This window comes from Triturus cristatus, chromosome 7, assembly GCF_964204655.1.
Source record: "Triturus cristatus chromosome 7, aTriCri1.1, whole genome shotgun sequence".
Taxonomy (NCBI): Eukaryota; Metazoa; Chordata; class Amphibia; order Caudata; family Salamandridae; genus Triturus; species Triturus cristatus.
The window spans coordinates 540,405,901-540,418,540 of record NC_140590.1 but is presented as its reverse complement, the minus strand read 5'-3'; the positions used below and the strand labels follow the sequence as shown (position 1 = coordinate 540,418,540).

General features: G+C 38.8%; 1 protein-coding gene across 1 annotated transcript in view; it reads right to left on the bottom strand.

Annotated features, from left to right (window-relative positions):
• The window catches only part of EVPL (envoplakin), a 255,635-nt gene that overhangs the window by 56,602 nt on the left and 186,393 nt on the right, over positions 1 to 12,640 (bottom strand). Inside the window, exons 11-12 of the mRNA XM_085616949.1 lie at positions 11,372 to 11,485; positions 6,555 to 6,701 (exon numbers count right to left, since the gene is read on the bottom strand). Of these exons, the coding sequence (XP_085473075.1) occupies positions 6,555 to 6,701; positions 11,372 to 11,485 (261 nt within the window). The remainder of the gene's footprint in view (positions 1 to 6,554; positions 6,702 to 11,371; positions 11,486 to 12,640) is intronic.

Genomic DNA, 12,640 nt, shown 5'->3' with positions numbered 1-12,640 from the left:
TATGCATATTTCATGTTGTGTTTAAGCCCAGCTGCAGTAAATGTGATCGTCTGCCAGCACTGGTCGAATAGTTGTATCCAGAGCTTTAGAACAGGGAGGCGGTGGGACCTCCTCAGGGTTTAGTTGACCTCTGCAGTGTGGATCTTTTCATGGAAGTATTTGATGTCCCACTGCTTCAACACGAGGCTACCAGCCGGAAGGAGGTGTGAGCAAAGCAGGGCTTTAACTCCGTAAAGGGGAAATGATCCCGGCAATTCACACAGATATGTCAAGGTCTCTGTTTCTTGTGTGGTCCCAGCATTTGAGAGTCTGTCTTTAGGGTCACTTATGGAGAAGGGTTCTTAATTCTCTTGCCATCATGGGATTGCAGGACACCAACTGATAGTGAGCCCACAAGAGGGATGAGGGTTAAGTTGCTTTCAACAAGTGTGCAAGAACAGCTATTTAGAGTAAGAGAGAGAAGATATATGCAAGTGTAATGACTATTTTCGTGCATTATCTTACATACCAGTCATACTTTGTTATTCTTTGTATGGATTTACACATTGGGAAGCATGAGACAATACACCGCAGCAGAAGAAAGGCAAATGCTTAGATAATAGTGATGGTGTGAAGACTCCTGAATTTAGGGTGGTGAGCAAATTGATATCATTTATAGTTAATATGGGAATCCAGCCATCACAAGCACAACACTCCCTTCCAGTATTCCAAATATTCCTTGCCTGCCGCTATTCAAGAGTCCCCAAAATCTAACTTTTCAACACTGCACGTGGAAAGATAAATAGCTTGCCATTTTACGTCAGCGAAATATATCTGTGGGTGGCTAAGGCCATCCTTGCTATGTGCTCAATGAGAGGCCTCCAGAGCCGTAGTCAATGTATGGTTGTGATCCGAGACGGGTGCAGAGGTTTTTTCCACGGCAGGGTATTTTGAAGCATATTGCATCTAAGTCGGAGAAAAAGAAGGACGACGTTCTTCATGATTGCGCTTTGGTACATTAGGCTGCTACAACAATATGGACAATCAGAATCCCCAGGGGGGACTGCAATTTACATTACATTGCAAGAGGACCTCTTACTAAAGATTGGTACCTTTTTGCAGTTCCATCAAATGTGAAACATTGCTCCCATAGGCCCCAGTTCCTCCAGCAAAGGTTCATGGTCCCAAGCCATGTACTTATCATGCTGTCTCATGCACAGTACCAATGGTAAAATACCTTGAAGGCATTTATTCCGACGGCCTAGAGGATATTAACACCCTCTGCCAGATGAGGTCACGAGATTTTACAAAGATGTCAGGTTAATGGGTCCTACCCCCATTTAAGAAGAGTACACACCTTCTGAAACCTGTCAAGAGCTTTGTAGATATATACAAGATTTTGAATGGTGCCACAATACACCTCTCCCTCATCTGTGGGTGTTTGCCACACTTTGGTAGCTGTAACAATTGGAAACCCATCTGCTTCCATAACCTCATATCCAGCCTTCCATTCTTCAAAGAATAGAGCTAGTGTAATGTTCAAATGGTGCCTTCTTCCCGGGTTGCAAACTTAAGGGCCTACTCACAAACTACATTTTGAAAATACGTTGTACTACAACAGTCCTACGATAGACTACTCTTTACTATAAAATGCTATTCAAAAACCTACGTGTAGTAGTACATTTAGAAGAAACCTGGGGAAGGGGCTCGAAAATGGGGAATAATTATTACTGAATTGTAGAGGGTTAGTGAGGGGTACGGAGGGCTTTAGGGTAGAACATGCAAATACAGACACCCAGCCACAATGAATAAAACCATTTCTAATTTCAATCAGCGTTTTAAAATGATTAGAGATAAAAAAGGATCCAAAACAACAATAAAGGTTCTCCAGCCCAGTATTGAAGTATGTCCAGCACTGCAAATGACCACTCGCACGTACTGCATCACATTCCCACATTTGAGGCAGGTCCCTAATATAAGACACCATAGGAAATAATGTTAAATACAATTAATTATTATATTACATGCATTACATATGTATCCATTATGATTTATATATGTGTGTTTGTATATATATATATGTAGTTTTAAATGTTTATTTTTAAAATGATTTTTTTATTTAATTGAGTAAATTAATAAAAAAGAAAATGAATAAAACAAATACGTTTTAATAAAATGTACTAAATAATAAATATAAAAATAATTCTGAGGGTGGGATGTTTTAGAATATTGTAAGTAATAATTATAAACTACATAATATAGTGTATTTATTTAATTATTTATTAACCATTTAATTTGATGAATTAATCTGCTATAACGTTTCAGTTCTAAGTTAATAATTATTTTAATGTAGTTATTTTTTTTATTTCACATTAAAATGTTACAAATATTTTTTCAAACAATTATTTAAGTTTATAATTTTTCAAGACTTTACCACAGGTAACTCACTGCCCTGGTTTCAGAGACCTCCACCTATGTGTGATGATAAACTAGTATTCATTTTACACTAGTAAGTGCTGTTCCTGCAGGCTTTTTCAGATCCAGCGTTTAGGGGGTAGAGAAATGTAAATGTGTACTAAGACACAGTGAATAGCAAAAAAGCATAAAGGTGTCTCTTGGTACAGGAGTAAATTTACACATAAGTAAATCAACCTGTATAAATCGACCTTTTGAATAGGCACCTTGGATTTGCTTTGTCCTGGTGTAATCGGCTTTAGGGCGGTGTGACCGGTGCAGCCGTACCTGGTGCTGACTTTGGTGTAGGGCGCAGTGTTTAAAAATAAATAATGGGTTTAAAAGGTGAACTTCTGTGCATCCAGCAGTTTTCAGGCAACAATAAAAATGTCAAGATAACTCTGGAGGTCAGAAATTTGTCTAGTGGTAGTTTTTACTCATCATAAAGTAGCGCAGACTGATAATGTGCCTGCTGAAAAGAACGTGTACCATGCAGACCACAAAACGATGTGAGTGAACTCTGAGTGGATAGTTAGAAAAAATTAAATGTATGTCAGAGGGGGCGATGGAGAAGTGAGGGGCACTGTTGGAGGGTGTTAGTGAGGGAATTCGTGGAGAAGGAGGCCATTTGGGGGAGAGAGGGTGCCTAAAAAGACTGTTTCACCAGGCACCACCAGGGCCAAAGCCGGCCCTGGGTGAAATATCCTCATTGATACAGATTAAGAAGGGACGGGGTACATGATGTATATATGATGCATATATTTCTTACATGACCTATTCCAATACCACAAATTTGTTTTGAACATGGGACATTTTATGGTCTGGCCTTCATCTTTGGGCCAGAATCTGATCAGATTGCACAGGAGCGTTTTTAGATGGTTTTCTCTACATCTCAATCTACAATATATTCTGAGATCTGCCAACCCAATCCACTATTGCTTAGTGAATAATTGAGCTAAGCAATTCTGTAGCTCCCAAGTTTTTTCAGGAAATGTTGGAGTTTAATACAGGATCTGAAAGTTTGTACAGTACATCAGAGTCATAGAAGAGTGTGCAAGTAATCTGACATGGCCATGACATTATGAAGTAGCACTTCCCTGTCCCGCACTGTAAGTGATGGGCTCTTTTATACGCTGGCTGTCTGTGGCGTGCTGTGCTGACAGATGCAGGTGTCACTGTGAAGATGAGTAGGGGCAACTAGCACCACTGTGTTGTTACCCATTTGCATTTGAAAATCCTATGATAAATACCATTTAAATTTTCGTTTTAGTGGCCCATAAATTTGTCAAACTGTAAAATCGAAATTGGAGCATAATTTTTAAATGGCCAGTTACCAATCAATACAAACAAAGGGTTTCTCAGTGTTTATCAATACAGGTCTCGAAAAAACATAAGAATGTTACTAACCTTGCAGGTCTAGTAACTTTAATAATCTACTCAACCTAACTGTAATGTACTTGGCCAGTAAACTTGTCTCAAATTGTGTGATCATTGGCACCCATCTACGAAAGAGTAATCCCATTCATATTTACAAACTGCTCTTCTACATGCAAAAAGCACTCAACTCAGTGGTAAATGTACTCCAGGTCAGAGCTGGAGTACTGAAGTAAGCCCAGCACCACACATGACCAACCACTGGTAGTGCAACTTCCTCCCATAGAAAATAATGAAGGCAAGGACTTAAAATAAATATTCATAGGTGCTAATGTTAAATTAAATTAAGTTATTTGAACATTTTCTAAATATAAATACATTTAATTTAATGTTAAAAAATAAGTCAAATATTAGCTTATTACAAAATGTTAACCTCTTTTAAAATTCAAGCAGTAACTTAAAACATTTGTTTAAATTAATTTACATTCAATCTAGCATAACTTTAATTAATTGACATTCAATCTATACATAACTTTAAACATTTTTAGGTCATAATAAATAAATATAAATGGTATGCTTTAGGTGTTTTTTTAAAATTTAAATCTTAAGAAAAAATATTTTTATTTCATTTGATATATTCATAATAATTAAATATTAAATTCAATTTAAGTCAATACTCTACATTTAAAATGAATATTTTAAATTACATTACAATAATATTTAACATTAAAGTATTTTTACTAATTTATTTTTAAGTTTAATAAATGTTTATGCTTTTTTCTATACTTTACCATTGAGAGACCTGTACCTACTTGTGAAAAGTCACGAGTAGTAACTTTATACTCTTTCTATGTGTGAAAAGTTCCAAGTATTAACTTTAAACTTTGAAATTAGGCTGCACACCCTGAATTCATGGTGGGGACATTAAAGGCTGCACTTCTGAGTAATTTACACTCCTAAATGATGAATACACGAAAGTAGTAAAGTTAATCAAAAGTTTAAGAGTAAACTTACACGTACAGATATACTTACATGTAAGTTTACCTTTGTGAATAGCCCCCATAGCAGGGGTGGTTTCCTTCAATGGGTGAGTGGGCTGCGCCCACCCTATTTCCGCACCATCCAGCATTTGCATACCGCATTTGTTTTAAAATGATAAGTAACAGCAGCAGCAATGTTACTTACCATTTTAAAACAATTGCAGAACCCTGCCCCAGTCCTGCTGCTTGCCTGCCTGTGACGCACTGAGTCAGGCACGGGCGTCAGGCAGGTCCTTGTGAAGTTGTGACACATGCACTTTGCGCATTTGAGCTTTGCGCATGTGTCACATTAAAGTTTAGTACACCGGGCAGACTTGAAATGCCAACACAACTGCCAGAGACGTTTTTTCACAGTAAATAATTCTGAAACAGTTTTAAATACAGTTTTCCTTTATTTTTAATGTGGGCATGGAGTATATTACAGACATTTGGCAGAGAAATGTTGTGTTTGTGTTTCATGCAACATCTTTAAAAAAGTTTATTTTTGATCAAAAGAAAACAGGACCTCATAAATGAGAAAAAGGAGGGGGGTCATACAGATTATTTGCATTAATATTAGTGAGTTGCTGCTGTTGTCTTACAATATTGAAAACACACGCCACGAGTCCTGAATATTAGATGTAATCACATTTAGAATTTGGGTGAGTGTGCCTGTGCATTGTGAGTGACCTGGCCAACTGGGCATGAACAAGCTGAAATTGCACCATTAACTCAAACCTGTCGTGAAGAGGGGCCCCCAGAATATGTTTGAATCAGGGCCCCCAAAATCCTCAAGATGTCCCTGAAAAATGCACTGGGAAGACATCAGGTAAACTCTGGCTGTTTTCCCAAGCTGCGACAGACCCCTCTCACTGATTTATGCAGCAGCAGGATATTTTTGCAATGCCAGGGATTTTATTTTTGAGAGAGATCAAAATTTATAATTTTTAGGTTGCATACGGACTTTCATAGGGTCAGTTCCTAGCAGCCCAGGAACTGGGAGATGAATTTCTCAGTGTTTACCACAAATGCCTGCCAAAGTCACCTTTTGCTTTCTCAAATATGCTTGAAAATGCACAATTTGGACTCTCTTTTTAAAAAAAAATTATCGGGGGGAGAACACCCCCCACCCCCCGAAACCCTCCTAATGATGTTCAGGCTCGCTCGCCACCAGGCACTCATCTTGAACTTTTACGCCCTACCACTTTCAAATGTCACCAGCCGCCACTGCCCCATAGTATTTTAATGTGGCTTGTTGTACTACATGATTTGTGTTATATGTGTAGTACTATCATTTGCAGACCCTGGAGTGGAGCACAGGAAGAAATTTAAATTCATATTATTTAATATGGGAGATTAGAACCATTAGTGAAGGTTTCTATGGACGACACTAGATGTGAGCTCTTCATGGACCCAATAAGTGACTTCTGCTCATGTCTCAGCTACAAGACATGTACTTCCTGACCAAAACATCATACAGCTAGAACTAGAAGTTTGTAATCGGAGGTACACTGCCTAAAGAAAACTGGGTTAAGGTGGTCTTCAATAGGCTGGTACCTTAAAACATATAAGTATCATGTTGTGGCACTGGCATGCTGAGCATTCTATTGGCTTTTTGATAGCCAGTACACCACTGACAAAAGCACTGAAAATAGGATTCATCAAGTGACTTTGGCTCTAGTACAATTCTCCCTATCTGCAAGTGATAATGAAGACAAGTCTCCTTACCTCTCCCTGGTCGTAGTCACATACAGTGTCCACCATCGTAGACTGTGAGGGATGTATCCTGCGCTGCTTAAGCGGTGCGATCTCAGGGCTCCGCTTCTTCAAGTCGGCTACATCCTTCTCTACTTCGTGCAGAGTCTTCTCATCTTTCTAGGGAGAAAAGAATGAAATGGGGCTTTGGAAGTCTGTACCCAAAAACAAACATCCATTTTCCAATAACATTTTGAAAAAAAGACTCACTCTTCTGGCCATTCTGGAGGAAGCACCACTATATTTATTTAAGACACCTGGGTGAGTTCAACTCTTAAAAGTAAAAATATTGCATTGCTGAGAGGTAAAACCACTTGGGTGCACAGAGTGTGCATTAACTAACATGGTCAGCATGCAAAACATTTACTATCAAAGGTTTGGTAAGGGTCCTGGCTTCCAAACTGATTGCGTTGCTTAAATTGTTCAAAAACTCAAGATCTCCCAGTATAATACTTTTTTTGCTGACTCATCAGTTTTTTAACCACCTTGCCTTCGCCTCTCAGAGGCTCCAAAACTTAGTCTGCCCTGAAATCTTTGTGTGCATTGTTAGCAGTCATCTCCACTCTTTCTCTAGACTGGAGGGGTTGGAATGATTTGAGAAAGGAGGGCACTTTTGACTAATAGGTGTGAGTAAAACAGATTTCTGCTACAGTCCGCATATAGCATTCTCCTGGACCTTTCTTTGGACAAGGAAAGAGATATTTTTTAAACTGTGGCAGAACTTGGCTCTCGTGCAGCTCTTTTTCGTGACCGATACTTGAAAAAGTTGCGAACATTAGATACAAATTGATTCATTGTGTCTGTGTTTTGCTCTGACAACAAAACCTCCAATTATCATTGTTTTTATACTTGTGTCTGTTGAAACAGTAGAAAAACTGCAGACCTACTTGATATCAGCTTTTCTGTTGGGCTCCTGTCCTGCATGCTTTGTTAGTGTTATTGTCAAATTTGTGGCCACTGCTTGAAGTCATTGTATCAATCTAGACTATTTAGAAAGGCAATGGTGCCACCAGGCTATTCCTCTGCTACCTGCTGTAGCTAAAGTCTTCGAAATTATGCTTGTGTCCCAATTACTTGACTATCTGAAATCTTTATCTTAATTAATTTCAGGTCAGGCCTGGTCCCTAAAATGGCACTTTTTGCTTACATCAGTTTTTGATGATGTTAGTTAGTGGCTTTGTCTTGGCTTTGTTCCTCTTTGACATATTTGACCATTATTGACACTGTTGCACCTTCAAACATGAGTTTAGGATTTCTGCTGTCCCTGTGATTCTAGTTGGCTTCCTTCAAACTTTAGGATGGGAGGTTCTGTCCTCGCTTAGTTTCAGTCAGGCAGACTCCCTACGCCTTTTACCTTTTTGTTTAATCAATGGTGCCCCTAATGTGCCTCCCCAGGACTATAAAATGTTCATGTTAAGCTAGTTGCTCAGAGGCCATAGTGGCGATGTTCATATGCACACTAGTGCAGATACTCTGCAATTTCAAGGGTTAAAGAAGATCACAACAAGTACGCTTCAACATTGTGTTTTAGTTACTAATAAATTAATGGCCTAAGACTTACTCTAACCAAATACAGATAAGATCTAAATCATAGCGGTGGTAGGAGAGTAAAATATTACTTCTGGGCCTTCCAACTTGGGCTGCTTTCCCATGCACAGCGGCACAGAGGGTCTGTTTTAACATGTGGCTTGCCTCGTATCCCTCAGACATGTCTCTCATCCATCGGGTCAATGTAAAAGCATCTTCCTAATTCATCTCTAAAAATCCTTCAATTCTTTGTTTTTTTGTTTGACCTCAGAAAGTTGGGGAGCTGATGCTCCAGATGTAATTCTAGTGCGACTTGACCACGGTAATGCCCTTTATTTGAGTCTTCCCAAATGGCGGGCACAGAAACTTGTGGTGGAACAAATTTGACTTTTCTACTCCATCGTAGTTGACTTTCCACTGGCTTCCAATCTCTGAGTGAGTACAGTTAAGGTTTTGTGCATGGTTCATCTGCTCTTGTAAGGCCCATTTATGAAATGCAAGCTCAGGCCATATGGATGGGAATGTACACACTTTGTTCTGAGCAACATGTGCTACTGTAAGTCAACTACCACTTTTAAAAACAAGGGCTTAGGGAAAGAGCTTTCTCTGTCCAGTTTCGATCAATCTAGAATATTTTTAGTTTCGTAGGCCAATTCTAATTTCTTCAAAATATAATTGGTTACTGAAGCTTTTAATACATTTTGATTCAACGTGTTCTGCTGTGGTGCCCAGGGCAACCCAAGTCCTTCATTATAAGTTCAAGATTGAGTTCTGATTCGTATGCAAGCAGAAATTAGCACTGGGCTCAGAAATCCAATCTATGTGATAATTAGATAAATTAGGAAAGCACCTTTGAAAATGGAAAGCAAGGAATTTGATAAGTTAAATACCGATTTATGTCATGCCTCATTTCCAAGTCGAAACATCAGAATAGGAGGTATTTTAAACACCAGTTAAATACCTCACCCGGGGACAATGGCAAATAATCCATCCACCACAGGAATCTGTGTTAGACTACAGGTCTCTAGTTAGACTTTAGGTCAAAAGTTAGACTTCGAGTCTACACTTATAATACATGTCTAAGTTTACCTTTGTGAATCAGGCTCTCAATGGCCACTGGGTGACCACTATTGTACTTTAACACAGAGTCCTGTTATGAATAGATTAATTACCATTCTCCCCGGTTGAGGTATTTACCTGGTGTGGCAAATGGCTCCTATTCTGATGTTTCAATGTGGAAATAAGGCATACCACGTAAATCAGTATTTAACATATCAAATTCCTCATGGTTTTCCTTTCCATTAAGACTTTCATAATATCACATGACTTAGATTTCTGACCCCGGCGCAAATTTAACTACTCTAACTTAGACTTCAAGTAGAAAGTTAGACAACCGGTCTAAACTTAGACATCAGGTCTGAACTTAGATTTCAGGTCCAAATTTAGACTTCAGGTCTAAGTTTACCTTTGTGAATCTGGTCCCTCAGTCTTTAATCCTTCTGAGGCTGATAACATGAGTAGCATTATGTTGCGTACAATAATCTGTTATTCGTTGCCAAATGCCCCCAGGGTTGAATGTGTGCTGCACAAATACACGTTATATTCTTCTTCTGGGAAGTAATTAGAACATTTATTTCAAATCCACATAGAGTTTTGAGAAATCAACAGTTAGTGCATGGACAGTTAGAACTGAATGTCTTTAGTAAACTAGTCAGTATATGCTTACAAAAGTATGTCTATATGCGGTTTAATTGCTGTTTGTACAAGTCATAAAAGATAACTTTTCTAATCGTATTAACTGTGGTTGTCTGACATTATGAACTCTCACCTGCCCTCAAATGAGGTGGCTGCTTGTTTAAGACTCAACAGCCTTTTTCTAGCAGTTTCCGGGTAGCGCAAAGGCTTGGCACATCTAGAATGAAATCTGAAATGGTAGCTGCGCCAATATAAAAGTAAAGTATCTGCGTGTGTTTTTCACATGTGCTTTGTTTCAGAGACTTTGCTTCTGTGTCTATCAGTGTACCAACCACCCATATCATATTTGTTTTTAATAGCCTTTGTATAGTTCTTAGATGTGTTGGAGTACAGTGACCAGGGGATGTCAGGCAAGAGTGCCGCAGTGATAATGGTCATGGACATTCTGTGACCTCAAATAAGCAGAATGTGTTAAATGTGCACTAATCCAATTAGCACATATATGCCATGTTATCCGGGCATTCTAAATGAGCAATTACTCAGTAATCTCTTCTCAACACCGGATTACAGCCAAGAGGCCCTGTGGTGATCATGCATGTTAGCCTCCACTGCAGACCTTCCAATGTTAGATGTGTTTTGTTGGAATACATGCAGAGTTCCTCAAAAGCTGTCCCTATGTGCCCCTTGTCTCTTCAATACCTCCTCAGAGCGCATCATTTCCATTCCAGAGGCACAATCTCCAAGACTGCCATCTCCCTTCAATACCTCCTCACAGTTTAAAACTTCCACTCCAGAGGCTAATGCTCACAAACTCCATAGCAGAGCTTCTTATCCGATGCCCACCATTCCAACTGAAAAAATAACACAGATATGCCCGCAACTAATCAAAATCAAAGTGAGCAGCCAATAAACAATATGGGATGCAGATATCAGCACCAACACCCAAACAGGAGTGATAGTAAAATCCATAATCTACCACTTAAAGCTACTGAAAGAAATGCTCCGCTCTCCGATCCACTAAACAAACACCAACAGTTTGTCAGTGCTCTAGTCAACTTGACCTAGACTACATCATTCCACTCTTCACCGCATATCTAATAAAAATACAACAAAATGCACAAAACAGAGCAGTTTGCTTCATCTATGAAAGACAGCCTTGACTGACTCCAACTATTTCAAGAATTAAGTCAAACCACTATGCTTCACCTGCATAAGCCTCCGCAACTTTATGCAGAGCAAAATTACATTGCATCAGTCAGTTTGTTTGCTCCTAGTGGATCCTAGGACCAAATGCAAAAGCAGAGAAAAATGGCGCTTTACAGTTGCAGGCCCAGCCACCGTCTACAGCGAATCGCTGCAGTCACCTCTACAGTGCCCTAAATCTTAGGAGGTTTAGGTCACAACATAAAACCAATTCTGACTACATGTCAGACTGTGATACTGGATATGTCATATCAATCTGGCGCTCATACAAAAATGTTAATGTGATATCCTTTGATGAGACACTGTGGCCTTCTGCGGACATGAATTACACCTGTCCCATGTCATAGGTAATGAGAGGGTCTCACCTCCAGTTGGAGCAGCAGGTTGGAGACACCACCGGGGGCATCCTTGTTGTATTTGTCAAGGTTAGAGTTCAGTTTTCTCACGGTCTGAGCTGCAACATCAGCATCCTCTTGGAACTATAGGGATAACAAAAACAATCTCTGATTAGATCACAAAAAAGGAGAGTGTGACTATAACCCTGCATGCCTCAAACAAGTATAAATCAATGGGAACAATTTACAACCAACATAGTATTACAGAGGCCCTACCTACCACCAGCTCAATAACCAACAACACCAGCTTCTAAAACAAAACGACTCAAAAGTGACCAAGCATCTCAAGCCGTCAAAACTTCATTCACACCAGCCTTTCAAACCCACCGGCCGATCTTGATAGCAACCACTCATTTTCATTTATTTATTTAAAGCCAAATATTTCCACGAAAACATTTGAAATAATATAGACACAACATAATTTATTCAAACAATAACACTCAATTACAAATTAGGAAATGATTTTAAAAATGTATCCAATCAATAGCAGACGTTAACTTAATTAGGTTGATATAATAGAGACAGTGCTTCAAAATAACATTATATTTTGTAGACATCGAATTTAAATAAAGATTTTGATTAACAAATAAACCATCACAAAAAAGAATAAGAATGTAGGCGTTCATGTACAAAGATTCCTGTTAGAAATCATAAAATGCGACATTTACCGATTCACAATTTGGGATTTCTTATAAATGTGCTAAAAATGAATTCAGTAGAGCACCCCAATTTTTCCCGAATGTATTTGTATTTTGTTTACTGATCTATGTACTAATAGGTCAGTTAAAAAAATACAGAACGTTTGTGCAGAAGGTAGTTCACAAATTGCGACCCACTTTGATTAGCTACATTCACTGGAATGTTGGCCTGCTGGAGTAAGCAGACCACCATGTCTGTGATTGCATCTAAATAAAGTAATATTCATTTTTTCTTTAATGCAGCACATTTTCCTTAAAGGCGTTTAAGCCAAATGATATAAAACTTTTCTAGGAGCAGTCAGTGTTTCGATGGACCACAGCCTGCTCCTAAAAAATATTTTGTGAAAAGGAGAAGGAGTCCCTTGGGGACCACTTCCTGTTTGCGAATGGCTTACCACGGCCTTTGAGAAGGTGGTAAAATATTAATGTTTTGCAAAACATTAATACACCCCTAAAGGAATCAGCATCTGGAAGAGACCCCCTTAATACATCTTTTCGTAATACCAATTCAGTATCTATACTCAACGCAAAGTGAAATCTG